Source organism: Arctopsyche grandis, chromosome 3, assembly GCF_051622035.1.
Source record: "Arctopsyche grandis isolate Sample6627 chromosome 3, ASM5162203v2, whole genome shotgun sequence".
In the NCBI taxonomy this organism is placed as follows: Eukaryota; Metazoa; Arthropoda; class Insecta; order Trichoptera; family Hydropsychidae; genus Arctopsyche; species Arctopsyche grandis.
The window spans coordinates 31,411,847-31,432,811 of record NC_135357.1 but is presented as its reverse complement, the minus strand read 5'-3'; the positions used below and the strand labels follow the sequence as shown (position 1 = coordinate 31,432,811).

The 20,965-nt window shown below is 34.6% G+C and overlaps 3 protein-coding genes across 4 annotated transcripts; 2 read left to right on the top strand and 1 right to left on the bottom strand.

The window, feature by feature from the left end:
- The first annotated feature begins 1,081 nt into the window (after positions 1 to 1,081).
- Positions 1,082 to 3,134, top strand: LOC143908930 (proteasome subunit beta type-5-like). The gene is made up of 6 exons (XM_077426789.1): positions 1,082 to 1,446; positions 1,532 to 1,624; positions 1,701 to 1,800; positions 2,364 to 2,557; positions 2,638 to 2,776; positions 2,854 to 3,134. Exons 1-6 carry the CDS (start codon positions 1,312 to 1,314, stop codon positions 3,039 to 3,041), a joined length of 849 nt encoding a protein of 282 aa, XP_077282915.1. The 5' UTR covers positions 1,082 to 1,311; the 3' UTR covers positions 3,042 to 3,134.
- On the bottom strand, positions 3,123 to 7,402 carry LOC143908929 (uncharacterized). 2 transcript variants are annotated; one of them, XM_077426787.1, is made up of 3 exons: positions 7,186 to 7,402; positions 4,933 to 7,057; positions 3,123 to 4,860 (listed from the first exon to the last, which is right to left on the bottom strand). In XM_077426787.1, the coding sequence occupies exons 2-3, from the start codon at positions 7,015 to 7,017 to the stop codon at positions 4,738 to 4,740; spliced, it is 2,208 nt and encodes a 735-aa protein (XP_077282913.1). In that variant the 5' UTR covers positions 7,018 to 7,057; positions 7,186 to 7,402; the 3' UTR covers positions 3,123 to 4,737. The 2 variants fall into 2 exon arrangements, with proteins under 2 accessions (XP_077282913.1, XP_077282914.1); XM_077426788.1 differs by having other exon boundaries at positions 7,160 to 7,227.
- Positions 7,403 to 20,268: 12,866 nt separating this feature from the next.
- LOC143909196 (uncharacterized) lies at positions 20,269 to 20,754 on the top strand. Its single transcript, XM_077427099.1, has 2 exons — positions 20,269 to 20,328; positions 20,395 to 20,754. Exons 1-2 carry the CDS (start codon positions 20,269 to 20,271, stop codon positions 20,752 to 20,754), a joined length of 420 nt encoding a protein of 139 aa, XP_077283225.1.
- Positions 20,755 to 20,965: the final 211 nt, after the last annotated feature.

Sequence of the window (20,965 nt, the reverse complement as noted above, 5' to 3'; positions counted from 1 at the left end):
AAACAAATGTGTACTGAGATTACTTTTTTGAGTAAACGATTTAAAACAAATATCACATTTGTATGACTTTTCCTTAGTATGAGATTTCAAATGTATCACAAGATGAAATGATTTTAAACAAATGCCACATTTGTGAGGTTTCACCGCAGAATGAGATTACATGTGTTCAGAAAAATTATCTTCTAGATAAAAAAATATCTAAACAAATATCAAATCTGAACGGTTCAGCACTATGGCTCGGTGGTTTATGTTTAGCACCAAAAGGTTACCGGGTTTGATCCCGTGCTAATCTTTAATACTGCTGGTCAAACTTGGATATTTATGACTCCAAGTCGATCGTTTCTTATCAGAGTTTGCCGATTTATCATATTTCATTGTTGAAACGGTTCCTCCATCAAATTGACAAAAATCATTCTACCCGCTATGTCACAAATATCTGAATTTGATTTATTTATGTAGAATATGTAAAAATTTATGTACAAGTCTAAATCCATAGATGTCTCTATGGTTTAATTTATTAATTAATTAATAGTTAATTTCGTGTTCTTCAGCCTTTCAAAATACAGCGGTTTATGTTATGAAAATGCTGCAATGTTTATAATTAATTGTCTAGGAAGGCGCATTGGGGTCTACCTGTTTAGCCTTCCTGGTATATATATATGTAAAATAAAATACAAATATAACGGTTTTTTTTAAACAATTTAAAATTGATTTCAGAATGAGTTGAAGTTGTTGGTAGTGAAAAAATTCGACCAATTTTTAATTTTTAGGTGTGACCAGTTTTAGTGTGACGGGTGATCACGTGTGACCGATCTAGAGCGACCGGTTGTCCTGTGACCGGTTCACATTTGACTAGTAATTACCGAACCGTCGACCATGAAGAAAAAACTAAAATGACGACCAAAAAATCGTCATAAAATGCCATTAAATAAAAAATAAAACATGTTTTGCAAGTAACAATTGAGATGACTCTCATATTCAGACTTCTGAACTGAAACAGTAATGACAGTGTTTGTGTTTTCATAGCAGTTTTTCAAGTAAAATCCTTTTTTTTTTTCGATTTAATTTTTAATTTTTTTTAATTTTTCAGGCCCCTTTTATATACGGAGCCCATTTGCCTTGCATATACTGCTCATCCAATTTGGCCGGCCCTTTATAAATGATAATGTGTATAAAATATAGAAAACTTTGTACAATGCAATATTAGTGTGTATGGCCGCAATCTCGTTTCTTATGTCTATGATACTAGTGATTTGACGTTTACCGGCTATCGTGAGTTGCGGATTGTGTTTTCGGCGTTGACACTTCGAAATGGCTCTCGAGACTTATTGCGGCGCAGAGAGATGGGGGCGCAATATCCCCAATGGAGACTTCGCCGAAAACGACGAGTCCAATTTCCCAGAGATGAGAATGCACACGCAGTTGGCTATGCCCCCTTACAGCAACGTAAGTGCACTTTTGAGGTTATGTTCACACCTTGGTTGGACTCCCCCATTTACTAAACACACTAAAACAATTCAATCAATTCCAGGTCGAAGCAAACTTGGCCAGATTCAACGATGAAAGCAACGGAATTAAAATGAACTTCGATCACGGTACAACTACACTGGGCTTCAAATATCAGGTATACATCGTTTATACCAAAAATCTTATGGTTTTTTTTTTATAATATCAAATTTTACAGTTTTACTTTGTTGTAGGGTGGTGTTATATTAGCCGTCGATTCTCGAGCCACAGGCGGTCAATACATTGGATCACAAACCATGAAGAAAATCGTTGAAATAAATCCCTACCTTTTAGGTAATATATTTAGGTTCATGTTAACCGTTTGCCCGCGGCCGTCTTCTATGGAAGCTTTGGGCGACAAGTCTGTAGCGCGGCTGTCTTCCATAGAATTTCTGAACTTTGCACGGGATTTTGAGCCTTATATGCGCCTATTTCAACTGTTTTAAGGTTCAAAATTGGTTGAATATATTACTGAGAGTTGAATGCCATCTATTCAATTTGCTTAAAATGAATATATACCAGTCAAAATTAGTTTTTTGTGGAATCATACTGAAACCTCGTTTATGTGACGTCACGTCTGTTGAACAATGGCGACGATACGTTTCAATTGTATGAAGAATGATTATTTGACAATTAAGCCAAAACTACGAGATATATTATGTATTTTATTGTTTAAAATAATACTTTATGTGTTAATTAACATATCTGGTTACTTGAGTAAATATTAAAATCTATATTTAAGGTCGAAAACTCGATTGCCAAATTCGCGTACAAGGCTTGTTCGCTATATTTATTTCCGCGGGCAAAGGGTTAAATAGTTTCATATGGAATTATCTTTACATTGGTCGTAATTTTAGGTACGTTGGCTGGAGGTGCTGCCGACTGCGTATATTGGGACCGTGTCTTGTCTAAACAATGCCGTTTATACGAGTTGAGAAATAGAGAACGCATTAGCGTAGCTGCAGCTTCTAAATTGATGGCTAACATGATTTATAGCTACAAGGGTATGGGCTTGAGCATGGGTATGATGTTCGCTGGATGGGATAAAAGGGTATTCAATCATTACTCTCATCGAGGTATCCATTATGTATTGGAATATTTAATTTTTATATTTATTTATAATGATTTAAGGGTCCCAGTCTATATCTGGTGTGCGATGATGGAACACGTACTGCAGGCGAGAAGTTCTCAGTTGGTTCCGGTTCCGTGTACGCTATCGGTGTGTTGAATGCTGGCTACAAAGTCGATCTTACCGATGAAGAAGCTTATGGTATTGCAATTTTTTTTGTTGTATATGATTGAGGCATTTTTGTCGATTTGTGGTTATGATTCTTGTTTTGTTTTTAGCACTCGGACAAAGGGCTATTTACCATGCGACGAATCGTGATGCTTATTCTGGTGGTATTGTACGTGTGTATCACATCACAAGCAAGGGATGGTTGAAGATATCCGAAGTGGATTGTATGGATATTCACTATCAGCTCAATCCACCGTCTGGATCATCGGCGCCCATTCTAGACGTTCAAATGGAGTAATACGAGCGTGTTTAATTTTAATTCTTATTTTTTTATGTAATTAATTAATCGATAAAACGTACGCATACTGAATAAAGTTTTCAAATAAACATATATGATTGTTTTTATTTGTAGCAAAAATTAATTTTATGTACAATTAATGGAATGTTTTGTAAAGTTGATTTATTACACAGCAACAAAAAAAATGACCGGAACAGAGAATTATCCGTTTTTATTTATTGTGACTCACTAAATTTGAATATGACAATAATTTTTGTTGGTTTCCTCTCGTTTGTGAGATTTGAACGTTTAAAAAAACGCGCAATTTTTACATTCTTTAACTCAAAATACGGTTGTCAGACATCCTGGTTTTCCGGTATTGTCCCAGTCGCTGATCTCGGCGTCCTGAAAGGACCTTTCGGTACAGCCAAATGTCTCGGTTTTAGATAGCTGCTTATTGACCTCTCATTGTTTGGAAATGCCGACTCCCCGCAGTTACGAAACTACAAAAAATGCACGAATCTCAATATCTCGTGGATCCACATCCATGGTTAAAAAAGCGAGATTGAAAAAATTAAGGTTTTCCTCAATCTTTGACAATATATGTATAATTAAATTCATCTAATATTAAAATAAATTGGAAAAAAAGAAAGGAAACACTAGTTTATAAAAGGAAGGACTTACGTAATGTAATTTGTAATACTCTTAGTAATAGTAAGTTACGCTTTTTCTTTACAAGGATTTATATTATCATTCTTGTAATGTCTGTGGCTATATACTTTCTTTAATTCTTGTTTTATTTTATATTTATTTCATAAGATTAAAGAGCCACAGCGTCCAAATCTTTTAATTAAATTACAATTAAAATGTCCTGGTTTGGATATCAATAAATCTGGCAGCCCTTACTCAAAATAATTGCCGTGCTAAAAGTGAGTTAGAATCAATAGTCAAATGTTTTTCTATTGATGGTATTAATTAGCGAATTTTGAAAGTCAAAAGTATATATTTTCATATTTTTTTCTCGGGCTGACATGCCAGTTTGGGCCAGTTTCATATTTAGTTTTATATTAAAAAAATTTTGACTTTTAAAACTCACTACATAATTAATTATACGTATATTAAAGAATTTACAAATCACAATCGATAGAAAAAGCATTCAACTAAGGTTTCCAATACTTACTTTTGGAACAGCAATACTAGATTTTGAGTTAAAGACTACAAAAGTCAAAAATCTATATAATTTGCGCATATTTTCAAACACTCATACCTTATAATTGAGCTAAAACCAACAAAAATCATTGCCATATTCGAATTTAGTGGGCCAAACTTAGTAAATATTGATAAGTCTCCACTCTGGTAAGCGAAAAACGTTTTTTTTTTATTGCTCAGTGCTATCGATACATTTAGTTCATGAATCTAACATTTCAAAACTATGTATTCATTAATTGAACTGAATTTTGTCCCTGAACTAAATTTAGTTTGATTTTTGAAATACAAGAATTTTTCTATAGTATTAAGTTAAGAATTTTTGATATCGATATTTCATTATTCTGAAATTATGAGAAGAATGCCTGATATTTCTCAGTTCTTCGTGATATATTTGGTCCATAAGAGGAGAAAAAGCCATTATCACATTTTTCAGTCCATTTTTGGTCGCCCAAATAGTAAGACAATTGTGTGGGTAGGATCATTTACGCAAAATCACTCTGTAATTTCTTTAAAGTGGTAGCAATCCGAGGATGTGGGAAAATTCTTCAGATAGTCGTATCAATGCATCGTAAATATCGTCAGTGGAATAAGAATTGGACGTTATAATCGTATTAATGTCATGTTTAATATTCTGCAATAAGAAACAAAAGGTTTATAAGATGTAAATTATATATTTAATTTAAGTATTATATATTAAAATTACCTGCAATTTCATGAAATCAAAATGCGGCATCGATCGGTGCTTATCTACATCGGAGAAATTCAAAAAGCATTCAAAGAAAAACAAATACATTCTCCAACTAATTGTACAATCACTAGTACTGATTCTGATCTTCTTCATTGTACCGTCTGATACTACGTCAAACTCCACGGCTACGTCTTGCACGCTAACTTGAAAATTTTTCAGCTTATCGAGGCTGTTGTTTAATTTATCAGCGATGATTGTAACAAATTTTGGCTTTAAATATTCAACAAATCGCTCTGTGAACTTTTGGCCATAGCTATTATACGGCTCTGGAATTCTTAAGAAATGGGAAAAATCTATAGACGACGGCGTGATTTGTTCTTTATAGACGTTGCAAATCAACGCTGAATGTTTCATCGCGATGCCGACTATTTTATCATCTTCATCCAGTATCATCAGCTTGGTTGACTTCCTTTTGAGCAGATTCTTCTTGGCGTTGATCTCAATATGATACTTCAAACCGACAAGGACCGGCTTTGACGGAAATGTACACCAACTCTGTACCTGGTTGTTGATCACGTCCGGAATCAAACTAATTAGTTTGAGATGCACTTCTGAAGGTATGTTTATTTTGCGATTCATCGGCACGGCTATCCTCAAATCTTGACAATCGGTCAGTATGACAGATATCGTACTTTGATCCACATCGTCTTTTATACCGATGTTTAAATACCAAGTTTGAGTGCTGGATTTTAAGAAGTCTTTGAGCTTCGACCGGAATTCTTCGGACATTTTGAATTCGATCAAATAAACAGTCGTGTTTTGCCGATAGTAATTTCGCAAGTCCGTTACGAGTATTGAATCGTCTTCGATATCGTTCATTGCGCATATTTTTACACTCGTATGCAGATTTTGTAAGGACAAGTCTTGCTTTTCGCTCATGGCTATAGTCGTAATTAGATGATCCTCATCGACGATTGTGTTTAAGATGAGTTCATTTTGTTTCATTTCGTCTAATATACTTTCGAATATCTTACGAGTGTCTTTCAATGACTTCGGAATTGGAATAAAACCATTTTCGCTTTCCGAATCCTTCGACACATCCTCATATACTAGATTGAAACTATACAATAAATTATTCAAGCTTATACAATAAATAAAGTTATTCCTTGCGACGAATACAAAATCATATACATTTCTAACAGTGAGTAACTTATGTTTAACATCAATTTCTTTCTCGCTCATAAGTGTCGTACTCAGCCATAGTTTATCATAATCGGTGTATATTATAGATTCATCCTTTAAAATAACTCTAAGCATGGAACAATTTAAATGTATCGTATCTAAACGGGTGCAATTCTGTTCTACATCGGCCGACAGTACGATAGCCGATCCTGTATTCAATAATAGGTATAATTTAGACGAGCTACAGCAGATATCCGTAATAGAGGCAGGACATGTATAAAGCATTGACAAATTAACATCAACTCCATCTAAAGTGCAATAATAAATAATATCTCCCGTCGTTACGAATAAAATGGAAGTATTTAAATCAACGGTATTTGTATTCAAATGTAGCGCACAACGGAGAAAGTCTGATGTGAAATATTGCAAAGGTTTTAAATGTACATTTGAAACATTCAAACTGTCGTCTTTGAGTTTGTATTTTTTGTGGATTTTAAATTTAGACGAGTCTATCAGGTTGAAAACGTAGAGCCAAAGCTCGTTTCGCTTCCGGTTTAGTGTTAAAATTCTGCCGTCGTCGATCATAAGTTTGACGGCGTCTTCGAAGATTCGTTTGAATCTGATGGTGCCTATCAGACGGTCGTCTCGTCGCAGGATGGTGAAGTGTATAGCTTTTTCGGAGTCGTTGAACAGTAATATGTTGTGGGTGGACTGTACGTTTACGATTGAGCATTCGTGATTGTATATTATCGGTGGGTCTGAAAGTTTGTTCGATTCGTATAGGAGTATTGAAAATTCGTTCCATAATATGATGCATGTGCGGTCTTCGTGGTCTGAAGTTGTTATGCGTAGGGGTTTGTATGTTTCAATGTTGATTTTATGACAGTAGATTGATGGGAATTCCTCGTCTACTTCCATTTTTTTTTAAATTCATTTATATTGCATAGTTTTGACTTTTCTGTAAAAATATAGGTATGTTTCATAATAAAATTCATGAAAAATAATATTTAAATATGTATATGAAAAAAATAAACAAAAGACAATTACTAAATTAAAATACTATTTTTTAATGTTGTATACACTTACATTTAATTCAATACAATAATATCATGCAAACGTCAAACTAATAGATGCCGCCAAATGTTTGACTGAGTTTGACAGTTGTAATTTTGGCCCAAGTAAAATGTTATTATGACTATACTCGGATCTAAATTTATTTGGTAAACGGACTACTAGTCATATGTAAATCAGTCACAGGACAACCGGTCGCTCTAGATCAGTCACACGTGATCACCCGTCACACGAGGGTGTGACCAGTTTTCTCGTGACCAGTTTTAGTGTGACGGGTGATCAAGTGTGACCGATCTAGAGCGACCGGTTGACCGGTTCACATTTGACTAGTAATCACCGAACCATTTATTTGACATAAAGTTTAAATTGGCAGATAAATACATTACATGCATTAATTTTATTATAAGATAAAGCATTTTATGAAATACATTTACAATATTTCAGGAAACGCTTTAGGTACTATTGTTGCGTAGAGGTGGGTGGAGGATCCAAAGAAAAGGCCAAAGTCGCTTTACAGCATTTATTGGGCAATTAAGGAGATCCACGCACTGCCAGTGCTCCATCCAGAATGCTTACACGTTTCTCGTATACTCGCATATTTATGTATACATATGTATGTATTATTATTTGCATCGGATGCAAATACTCGTTTGTTCCGATTCATCTGTTGCTTATTGAATCTATTCCGGACTTGGATTACATATAAACAAACCATAATATTGTTGCGTAGGGGTGGGTGGAGGATCCAAATAAAAGGCCAAAGTTTCTTCACAGCATTTATTGGGTGATAAAGGAGATCCACGCACTGCCAGTGCTCCGTTCAGAATGCCTTGGTATGGCCTATGTACCTGCTTAGGTTGTCCCTTTTCCTCAAATTTTTTGTAGAGAATACGTGTTGGCTGGAAAAAGTTTAAATGCGCGCCTGGCTTAAGTTTCCAATTAAGCTTTGTGTAATTGTTCCGTACAATTTGTTTTCTAATACTTTTTTCTATATACTATATACTTTTTTTTTATACTTTTTCTACATATATACTTTTTTTTCACTTGCTTTTCAACGCTTGTCTACTATTCCTGGTACCAGCACCCTCCCCCCCTTAGATCCTCCCAGCGTCCGTAGGCAGGTGAATGGGTGATATGGATTTTTTTGCGAAACAGTGGACAAGAAGATACAGCTCAATAGATTATATAAAATATTCTCTAGGAATATAGTACATTGCTTACTATCTCGTATTTTACCCTATCCACAGCCGGCCAGAGGCATGTGCAACATGTGCATTGCACTCAGCCCCACGCTGTTCCCGCATTCGCACAGAAATCAACAAATTTATATGTATCGCAGCTAAATACGGGTAGACTTTTTCCTCGTAACTTCATCGTCAACGTTTTTGAAATGATCCTATTTCGTAACTCTTTGTAAATTGTAGTGATTTATGGATATAGCCAACTTTTAACTTTATGACACGGTGTAAAAAATCGAGAAATACATATGAAACATTAATTAATTTTCCACCACCCCCCCTTTTTCATCTGAATTTTCGCAACTTATCTTGCACAGGGCCCCGCAAAGTTTGGAGCCGGCTCTGACCCTATCAAACATATGCACGCACCCCTCTAGAATGAGCTTCAATTCAATCGGAACACGGGAACATACTCAAACAGCTATTCAACGACCTATAGACAATGACAATTGCACACGGCCGTGTATCGAACTGAAACATAAATCGGCGTACTAGCACCTGACGCTAGTGAGTTTCAGGAATTCAGCCTGCCCACTCCTCTGAAGTCAAGGAACTACCTCCTTCGCCGTAAATACAAACACACCTGTATCAACTGAACAATAAAGATCCTCTTCAAACTCAACTGAGTTTCCGTAGGCCGGGAAATGGTCAAACCTAACCACCCGTCTTATAAATAATGGGAAAAATAATTAAGAATTTATAGATTTTTGGCCATTTATAGACTTTCCTCATAAATTTCAATAATATGTATATTAACGCTAAACCTTCGTCTATGCGTCTGATTTTGGATTAGTATATACATATGTATGTACGTTCATAAATAATGAACTGGAACAAGAAAGGAAGGGTTGAACGAACCGTCACACCTACTTGTAAATCGCAGGGATCTCTCCAGGGACCATTTGGTATTCGGGAGGTGGCGCGAGGGAGGCAATTGCAAAATTTCATTTTGCGTAAAGTCTGGACCCTGTGGACGTTATTCGGCGTATTAATAAGGCCAGTTTGCGGTGTAACCCTTGTCAACATAACCGCTTAGAGTGCTTTATGTTTGTGACTGACGCGTTAACTATGTCTTCATAGTTTCCTTAATTCAATTACAACACAAATGTTGCGTTGCAGGCGAGAAAAGGATTTTGGAAATTACTCACGATTTTTTCATCCCCAATTTTGGATAATTCAATCCATTTGAATGCGGCTTTGGACGGTCGTTTTGGGACGGCAATGAATCAAACGCTCACTGGCACATTTTACGTGATTTTTTTTAACGTGCGTTTGTATTGAATAGTCCTACTTTATGTCAAAAATGGTATAGGATAATTTAAAGCGATTTTTATGCGTCCCACGCGACAGGGGTATTTCAATAATCTCACCTTGCAGTTCGAGTCTAATTCACTTTATTAAGCCCGGTATTTGACGGAATTGGTCCACATGACAAACTATCATTGAGATGGAATCATTCTAATGACAATTCCGTGCCTTCTGTCAAACAATATTTATAACTTTTTTCGATGAAAATTAAACTTATTGCGTCGCGCTACAAGTCGTACTACTACATACATACATATGTCTAAAATTCTCTTGCCCTATTAGTTGACAGAACAATTCCACCAAAGTGCAACATTTATTTAATATTTAAATTTAGTTAAATATGAAAATGTTATGATTTATAAAATGTTATGTTATAATAAGTCGCATATTGCATTCTCATTATATGGTAACCAGCAGCATATTCTAGTGGTCACGGGTTCGAGTCCCACTGGTTGCTGCTGGCCAGACTTTGGTTTTTGACTCAAGGTTGATTGTTGATCAGAGTTTGCCAATTTTTATTGAAACGGTTCCTGCACAAATTGGCATTCCCCTTTCCTGTCTTTCTCAAAAATGTCGAGCTATTCGCCGGTTTGTATAAAAATTTCTCCATATATGTATCTGTGAATCCTATAAATTCGTAGTGTATTGATCGTATTGTATAAAAAGTTTGCAATGCTACTTTGCAATGTTTGACCATAAATGTCGTGTATAATGTAAACATATATAATAATTATATATTTATATAATTTGGTGTTTCTTGATCTGTATAGTACACTCGTCGCGTTCTGTAAGACAAGTGTATATGATTGATTGAATGAAATAAATAAAATAATATTCTGCAGCATAAATTTTTCAATAATAAATCTATTGTGATAATGAAAATTGTGAAATTGATCCCGCCTGCTGCCACCAATTTCGTTTTTCAACAAGCACTAGTGGCAGCATATGGTGTGCAGTGATTGTGAATCTCACATTTAAATTTCACATATTAAAGAGGTGCTTTAATGTACGTGAATCGTTTCGCGGAATTTAGATTAAATGGCGGAAAAGCTCCAGTCCCACGCTTTTCCCGAATTTTCCCGTTAACGAAACTACGTTTTATCCACAAACGTTGGTACGTTTTATTTTTTTAGAATCAATTTTTCAATCGTCCAGATGGCATACACTTTGGCTGTTTTGAACGACATCGTAAATATCACGAAACGTATCATAATAATTCACCTCTACGAGAATTCAGCGATTTTCAGGTATTCAGGAACTTTCAATGATTGAAGTGTTTCCGAATGTCACGTTCTGAAAATATAATATGCGTCACAGGCTATGGAACTTTTTGTATTGTACTTACTTGGAATCTTTAAAAATCGTGCAATAATTATGTCACTGGTGAGATGTTAAATTGATGAAGTTTTTAGTAGGGAAGTTTGTGTTTTAGAATTTTTACATTTTACATTTAACATCCACAGAGACATTTGTGGTCAAATTTGTAAATTTGCAGTATTAATTATATTCAGTAATTCAGCGAAATTCGAGATTTTGTGAGAAAATGGGTAAGGTTGCCAATTTGTTGGAACCGTTTCAATAAAAATCAGATATATTGGCAAACTGATAGGAAACGATCGACCTGCAGTCACAAATCCGAGGTCTGGCCAGCAGAAACCATTGGGATTTGAACCCGTAACCAGTCTGTTCAAAGCATTATATGCTAACCACTAGTCAATTCTGCTGGTTATATCTATCTTAATATATAATTTTTGAAAGATACTTTGTATGTAAATATTGTTGGGTGGCATTTGGTTGGGAACTTGGAAAACAAGTCAAAATTTCCATGACGACATGGGGACGGTGGACGGGGGGGCGCCGGGGGAGCTGCCGGATTCTGGTATAATATATAATACATCTAATATATAATTACGAAAGAGACTTTGTAAGTTTGTAACTATAGTTGGTTGGAAATCGAAAACCAGTCAATTTCTATGACGATTCGATTGGTTGAATTTTTTTTTCGATTAAAATTAATTTAATAAAAAAACAAATGAATATTTACTATTAGATTCGCCATTTTTAAGCTGTTTATGTAACAAATACTGAGCGAAGCCGGATAAAACAACTAGTATAGATATAAATATAACAACAAAACACTTCTAATACTTATGTAAATTTTATTAAAAAAAAATTGTATTATTTGAAGTCGAATGGATGTATGTATTTAAAAAAATATGGTAAGTAATTCCAAAGTGTGAATTCCAAAAGTTTGTGGTTTTTGCTTTGTTTTGTTCGTCTTATCACGTGCGACAAAAGTTTATTACAATTTTAATTAAATTCCGTTGTAATTTTACAAAACATTTCCAGTCCACAGGAAGCGAATGGAATAAATAATTCATAATTCATACTCGAGGACTATCCCAAAAGTATATAAGTATATACAATGGAGTAAATATAAAATAAAACACAGTAATTGACTGGCCTATGCATAGTTATTGGCCACTTGGATTTTAAATCTAGCCTCACGACACATTTGAAATACATGAAAATGCTTATGTAAATATATTGTAGCATATGCTAAAAGGAGCCGCCGTTATAATTGGTTTTCGAGGATTATCTCCAGGCTTAAGTGCTAAATGGAGACCCCGAATGGACTTAGTGGTCGGTAACGGCACCCAACCACTTCCCGCTAGAGTTCTCAGAACTGACAGCGCGAAAGCGTGGGACTGCGTGCCGAGGCCGTGGGACTGCATATCTAGTACGTGACTATAACAATAGGTAAACAAATGTGTCGATGAAGATGAAGTGAGTGACCTGCCCTTTATAAGCAGGTACTTAGGCCATATCAAGGCATTCTGGACGGGGCACTGGTTGTGTATGTATCTATCTCCTTAATCACCCAATAAATGCTGTGAAGTGACTTTGGCCTTTTATTTGGATCCTCCACCCACCCCTACGCAACAATATTATGGTTTGTTTATATGTAATCCAAGTCCGGAATAGATTCAATAAGCAACAGATGAATCGGAACAAACAAGTATTTGCATCCGATGCAAATAATAATACATATGTATACACAAATATGCGAGTATACGAGAAACGTGTAAACCGAGGGGAGCATATTCGAGAGTTGATCACGTCACGTACATACATATATGTATGGGGTTGGTCTGCTTTGTCCCGTCGCGTCGCCGCAGCCACAGCATCCCAGCGACGTGAATAAACGTGAATAGCATTAATTACATCAAACGGGATGACGGGGGTGTATCGTGGACCCCACACGGGTCAATTAGGGCTGAACTAGTTGTCGTGGAGGCCGACAAAAGGGGGAAATAAAGGGGCTAAAGGTTGCTTTGGAGTGAGCCCAGGCCAGTAATATCAATACATACATGTTATTTTGATTATTAAAGACTTCGCAGGACATGTCCGGTGTGATTGCGTTGAATGAGTGACTGATTGATATTCTACAGCTGGACTTCAATTGTATTATGCTGCGTACGGACCAAACCAACGACGATTTTGGTCCAACGTTTTAAACTAGTAGCGTACAAAATATCGAAATAAAAATTAAATTTAAAAATTGAAATTAAATATCAAAATTAATTAACTATTATTATTATATTAAAATTAAATTCAAATATCAAAATAAAATTATAATCAATATATTAAAATTAAAATAAAATATTGAAAGTTAAAACAGAACATGCCCAATTTAAATAAATTTTCGAGATTGACCCAAAATTAGATCATCAACAATCACATACAGGTAATCCTCGACTTTTGTTTGTCGAAGATGTTTTGACTTACGAAGATACGTACTAAGATCGAAAAAAAAATCAAAGAATTATTATTTTTACTTCCCCGTAATGCGCAGTTACTGAGAATATCTCATGTATAAGTATGGGTGACCGAGCGATGGTCCCAACCCGGTATGTTGTCGGTTTATCAAACGAAATTTTTTTAGTCTTCAATTGTTTCTCTCGTCGAAATAAATCAATTAATTAAATCATTTCAGAGGTAAATTTTATCGGATAATGTGTGATTATTAATTTTATTTTGACGAAAGAAAAAAAGCCCTTTCACAAATCACCGACATCCGACACCGCGTTTTTTTATGAATTGTTTTTTTTTATCGATCGTCGACGGTAGAAATACAGTAACATCTCGTGACGACTTTAACAATATTTTTTTTTCGCTCGTAAGCAGAGAAATTATAATATTTCTCGGGTTTTAAATGCGCATCGTCGTAATTCAAAACATTGTTGTAATTCAAAACATCAACGATGATCTAATTTTAGCTCAATCTCGCTCTTTAGCTTGATTTTGATATTTAATTTCAATTTTAAAATTTAATTTTTATTTCGATATTTTGTACGCTACTGCTTGTTAAAAAGTTGGCCCAAAATCGTCGTTGGTTTAGTCCGTAAGCACCATTATATTTTATTGGATTTGTTCTATATATACATGTCGTGCCGCAGTGTTGCCAATTTCCCCGCCGCAAAGTACTATACGACTGTCAACCTCTCATAAATACGAAGAGATTTGTAGGCGGATAAATATCTTGTAGGGACCTAAATATACCTCAAATCAGCGTACACATTTATTTATTTATTTATATAGCAAACTGCTAATACATATAACACAAAGGTATCCATTAACACCCTTCAAGAAAGCATCAATGTTATTAGAACTTCTAACGCTTTCAGGAAGGGCATTATACATTTGAACACCTCTGTGAAAAACACCTCCTGCAGTTTTAGCTTTCTTAACTCTACCTATAATTAATTTATTTATATTTCTCGTTTTATAATTATGTATATCTCTATCCTTAAATATGTATATGATTATTAAAATATTTGGGTAATAGATTCTTATCTAGCTTATATATAAAGTTTAAAGTGCTAACTTTAAGACTATTTCTAATGTCCAACAATTTCAATTTATCTAACATACTTCTTACATTCTTACGTTTCCTCACATTCAAATTTCTGCAGTTTCTCTATTCTGCACTTTCTGCAGTTTATCAATACACAAACCACTAAATAGATTGAGCAGTATACAGTATGAGGCCGTACAATACAATTATATATCAATATTTTACTTTTTATACTTAATAAATTTCTTAACCTACAAAGTACACCAACTTTTTTTGCCATTTTTTTAATAATATAATCTGCGTGCACCTTAAAACGTTGAAACGGTTCCTCAAATTGGCAAATAAATCCTTTCCTGTTGTCTCAAAAATTCTTATAATTTGTAAAAATTATGCACAAAATCTAAATCTATAGATGTGTCAATAATCATCTGTATTTATTCTGTGTATAAATTGTAATAATTGTGCACAAAATCTAAAATCCATAGATGTCTCAATGGATTAATTTGTACTTAATTAATTGCTAAAATTAATTCAATGGTCCTTGCGGCCGTATATACGGGTCTACGTGACTTGACAGAATGTTAAATTACAGAAAACGCAAATATCGGAAGGCAACGATCGAAAATCGAAAGATCTTAAGTCGAAAGATCAAAAAAAATGGTGCATGGTAAACAGTACATACTCACGTACATACTCACTTAATTTGAGCGGGCAGGATACAACAGGAACAAGAGGAACAGGCTTTTCCTCCCGTATTCTGCGCGCGCACATTAATACGGGAGGAAAAGCCTGTTCCTCTTGTTCCTGTTGTATCCTGCTCGCGAAAATTAAGTGAGTATGGACGTGAGTATGTACCGTTTACCATGCACCCTTTTTTTTGATCTTTTGACTTAAGATCTTTCGATTTTCGATCTTTGCCTTCCGATATTTGTGTTTTCTGTAATTTAACATTCCGGCTCGTCACGGAGACCGATCTTTGACATATAATATATATATATATATATATATATATATATATATATATATATATATATATATATATATATATATATATATATATATATATATATATATATATATATATATATATATATATATATAAATCTGTGTGTATAATTTGTAAAAGTTATGCACAGCAATCTGAAATCTATAGACATCTCTATAATTTCGTGTTTATTATATGTATAAAATTTGTAATAATAATTGTACACAAAAATCTAAAAAAAAAAATAATCCATAGATGTATCTATGATTATTATTTCTGTACTGATAAATTGTTATATGCTATGTATTCTGACTCTATATGTATTATTGTATTTCTGACCGTTATCGTACACTCGTCGCATTGGAGCGATCTGTAATGACGAGTGTATATTGATTGTAACAAAAACAAAAACAAAACAAAATATATACATAAATACATATATGTATGTATGTTCCACCCAGTGCTGGCCTTACACCCAATGGCGCCCTTGGGCAATTTTTTCTAAACACTCTTAGAAAAAAATTTCGCCTTTAGCGCTCTAATCTAAAATTTTGTATGGCTTTTGGCGCTCTAACTTTAAATTTTAGAGCGCCTTTGGCGCATCGTGCGGCGTCCTAACATATTTGGCATGTTGGCATTTATCCTCGGGCGCCACTCGCCCCAGCCCCCCCTAAAACCAGCACTGGTTCCACCATTCTGATTTTTTTTTATTCCACAAAATTATATTTAATACTTGCCACACTGTGATGGATAGCGAGAGACCAGGACTTATATTTTATTTTATTTCTCCATATATACTGAATACAGAGTCTTCATATTTTATGTTTTCCTCATCAAAACCTCTATAATTCGAACTATGCCATTACGAAATAAAAGCAATGATCAATATAAAATAAAAAAATCCCTTATACATGTGCCTCACGGATGCACGAGAGAAGATGGAAATTCAGTATGAGAATGATATCCGCCTTGAAATGACTGCTCTGCTTCCAACATTATTTTTTTCATTTCTTGCATTTAATTTATATTATTCAACGCTTAATAATTGATGAAATGATTTTTATGGCAAATTACTATTTTAGCTTAAAATATACATATGTACATTTATAAGTGGTAGCATGTAAGGCAAGTGCTAATTAGCGTTTTGCCTGTTGATATATCAACGGGGGATTTTGGTAAGGTATTTATAATTGAAAGGAATATAACATAGAGGCTAGATATAAACACTAGTTATATAAAATGTACGCTTTTGCAAACGTGTACGTGCTCGTGAATAATAAAAGTATTTTAATAACAAGAAAATAGTTTTTTTTTCTATATTTAAAAATCACTCAATATTTTTAGTAATATATCTACATATATATGAGATGAAAAACCTATACCATTATTAAATACAAATGCACAATTACAACGCGATAATATCCTTGGGATATTTAAGATTATAACATTTCAAGATATTATAAGTTTTATCATAACGATCAACCCCAATTGCAAATTGACAGAATTCGACAGCATGTACGAACTTTATAGGATCAGTACCCTTCGGAAGGATTTTTACAGCACTACTGAGATCAATAGATCCAGAATCATCAATAATATTAAGCTTCCTATATACGCAATAGACGTACTTCTTCAGCAGAGGATCGTTAGACGAGAAATTCCAAGATCGGACTTTCAGAACTTCAGTTTGGTTCACTTTGGTCTCCAAACTACACCATCCTCTCACAACGTATATGCCGATCCATTGAAAGATATCAGGAGAAGGCTGAAAGAAATATTAATATATCTAACTATGCGATTCAATTTTGAGTGGGGAAATAAAAATTCTTACCGCTGCAACTGCAGTCGATGCACACAGGCTTAAAATTGCGAAAGCAATTAGGTACTTCATCTTAGAAGCTATGCTCGAAAGTGCAAATCGGCCAATTTATAGTCGATCGACGTTAAAGCCGGGATCAAACTCTACAGTTCATCATTGTCAGTATAGGGTGAACGATAGTCCAGTGCTAATTTATTGGCCGGTTGGAAATAATCAATGCGAATTTATGATGTCGTTATTGGCGTAATTAGCAGGTTTTGAATAATATTGACGCAATACATTTTTTGTTTTCAATTCATTGCTATGAACCACTCTGTAGCTATTTCTGACGCTTCTTATGCATACTAATCCTCATTATGCTTTTATTATTTGGTAACAATAGAAAAATTATCATTGTTTGGAAACATATTTTTTATATTATTACAATACATATGTAATCATATGAAATTTAAATATTATTTAATTAAAATGAATTGATGCGCATTTAATATTATATTCAAAAGCTATTTCTCATTTAAACAAAATTGAGATAAAGATCAGGTTTTATTTAGAAAATCTTTTAGTTCGCTTACTATTGTTGCGTAGGGGTGGGTGGAGGATACAAATAAAAGGCCAAAGTCGCTTCACAGCATTTATTGGGTGATTAAAGTGATCCACGCACAGCCAGTGCTCCGTCCAGAATGCCTTCATAAGGCCTAAGTACGTGCTTATAAAGGGCAGGTCGCTCACTGCATCTTCCTCGACGCGTTTGTTTACCTATTGTTATAGTCACTTTCTATAGGTATACTGTATAGACCGAATGCCGTTAGCGACCACTAAGTCAATTCGGGGGTCTCCATTGTTAGCCGTCTGCACTTAAGCCTGGAGATAATCTTCGAAAACCAATTAAAACGGCGGCTTCTTTTAGCATATGTTACACTATAGTAAAACTAGTGTTGTGACCGTTGATTTCAACGGGTGGTTTCGGAATGGAATTGATACATGAATTAAAATAAAGTTATATGTTGTACATATATAAATATAATGCAAGGTAGTTTATAGGCGTAAGCGCAAATATTAATTGTAAAAAGTTGACTGTCCGTATTACAACCTCATCGATCAAACCCGTTCACCCGTTCAAAATGATGGATGAATGTGTATGTGTGCGTTCGTGGATATGTGTATGTGTGTACGCTCCCACGCAGCGCATCTGACGGTGACGTCACCCGTCGCTCGGTCTGACGTCGCATATAGACGCTCCACACCCCCCACTTCACCACTACCCCGCTTCTCCTAAGCACGACTAGTCGACGCGTCCGCCACATACCTACAAACATACATACATCGCGTCCGTTTTTATATATATTAAAATATCTGTTATGGGAAAACGGCGAGTTTTATTAGCTGCGGTGCATTTTTATTACAAACCTCCTTTACGTTTCACTTACGATTACAATTCAGGAAAAAAATTGCCTCTTATCCGATCGTTTTCATACTTTGCCATATTGCTCATTTTGGTCATCAATATAAGTAAATGGATCCTCCGCCATTACGATAGAGATAAAATATCGTTTAAGACGCGATAGAAGTTTGCCAATTTGAAATCTGGGTGACGTCTATGTAGTCCTTAGTTTTATATATAGATGGCGGTAGTAAAATAAAATTATTGGTATTTTTATTCAAAATAATAATTTATATATCTTAATATTGTTGCGTAAGGGTGGGTGGAGGATCCAAGTAAAAGGCCAACAGTCGTTTCACAGCATTTATTGATGATTAAGGAGATACACGCACTGGCAGTGCTCAGTCCAGAATGACATGATATCGCCTACGTACCGCCTTATAAAGGGTAGATCTCTCAGGACGCCTAATCTGTTTACCTGTTGTATAGTCACGTATTCGGATATGTATTTCCACGACATTGGGTCTCCCCGTACCGATTCTGAGAAATAACTAATAACGGTCATTGTTTAGCCTAAATGCACTTAGAGTCCAGATATAATCCTTGGAAGTATGTGCAAGCACTTAGTTAATCCGATAACAGATATCCGTTGGTCTAAGTGCAATTCGCTCAATCCGCGGCGTACGTAACAATATTATAACAAAAAAAGGTTTGTTTTTAAAAAACTTTTTTAGCTTTTTATATGGAACACATCAATTCAAAGCCGTCGAAATGTCACAGTTTTTCGTTGTCAAATATTTTGTTGATTTTAATTTTATATAAACAATTATGATACAAAATAAAAGTATATTTTTAATTGCATTTTCAAGTAAAAATTATATAATAAATTTCAAAATTTATTATTTTTTTTTTAATTTTAACAAGTAAATATTGAATAAGAAGTTTATATCTCAAGCGTTAATTACATAGTTTCATGATTTATTTTCTGGCAAAGAAAAAAAAAATTACGGCTTTTTTAGGCTTTGTATTAGCTTCACTTTTGTTAGTTCAATGACATTCCTGCCCGTCAAAAAATTGTGATTTGATTTTGAACCACTTCCACTCTTTATATCGCTTTGAAAATATAGTTCGAAAATATAGTATACGAGATTAAGCTAACATTGAAGTAAGCCAATGTCTCCGACATGAAGTTAGAGGAGTTAAATCATTAACGAACTCACATAAAAATTTACATCGGAATTTTGATTCAGATGGAAGCTATAACGATGCATAGCGATGAATTTAAAACAAAAAAAATCTATTGCGTAAATATTATTCAAAACCTGCAAACTGCGCCAATAACGGCATCATAAATTCGCATTGATTATTTCCAAATGGCTAATAAATTAGCACTGAACTATCGTTCAACCTGTGTACCGCCAATGATGAACTGTAGAGTTTGATCCCGGCTTTAATAGCGTCGATCGACTATAAATTGGCCAATTTACACTTTCGAGCACGACTTCTAAGATGAAGTACCTAATTGCTTGCGCAATTTTAAGCCTGTGTGCATCGACTGCAGTTGCAGCGGTAAGAATTTCTATTTCATCACTCAACATTGAACCGTATAGTTACATATATTGATATTTTTTACAGCCAGCTCCTGATATCATTCAATGGGTCGGCATTCACGCCGCGAGAGGATGGTGTAGTTTGGAGACGTTCGTGAACCAAACTGAAGTTCTGAAAGTCCGATCTTGGGATTTCTCGTCTGAAGATCCCCTGCTGAAGAAGTACGTCTATTGCGTATATAAGAGGCTTAATATTGTCGATGATTCTGGATCTATTGATGTCAATAGTGCTGTAAAAATCCTTCCGAAGGCTACTGATCCTATAAAGTTCGTACATGCTGTCGAAGCCTGTCAATCTGAAAGTGGGTTTGATCGTTATGATAAAACTTATAATATCTTGAAATGTTACAACGATAAATATCCCGAGGATATTATCGCATTGTAATCGTGTATTTGTGTGTAATAATGGTATAGCTTTTTATCTCATACTAGTGGTTTTACCCGGCTTCGCTCGGTATTTGTATTTAAATTTGTAATATACACCGCTTTAACATGGTTAATCTAATAGAAACATTCGTTTATTTTTTTTATTAAATTTATTTGAATTGAATAAAAATAGTATTCAAACATCGTCAGAGAAACTTTGATTTTTTTTG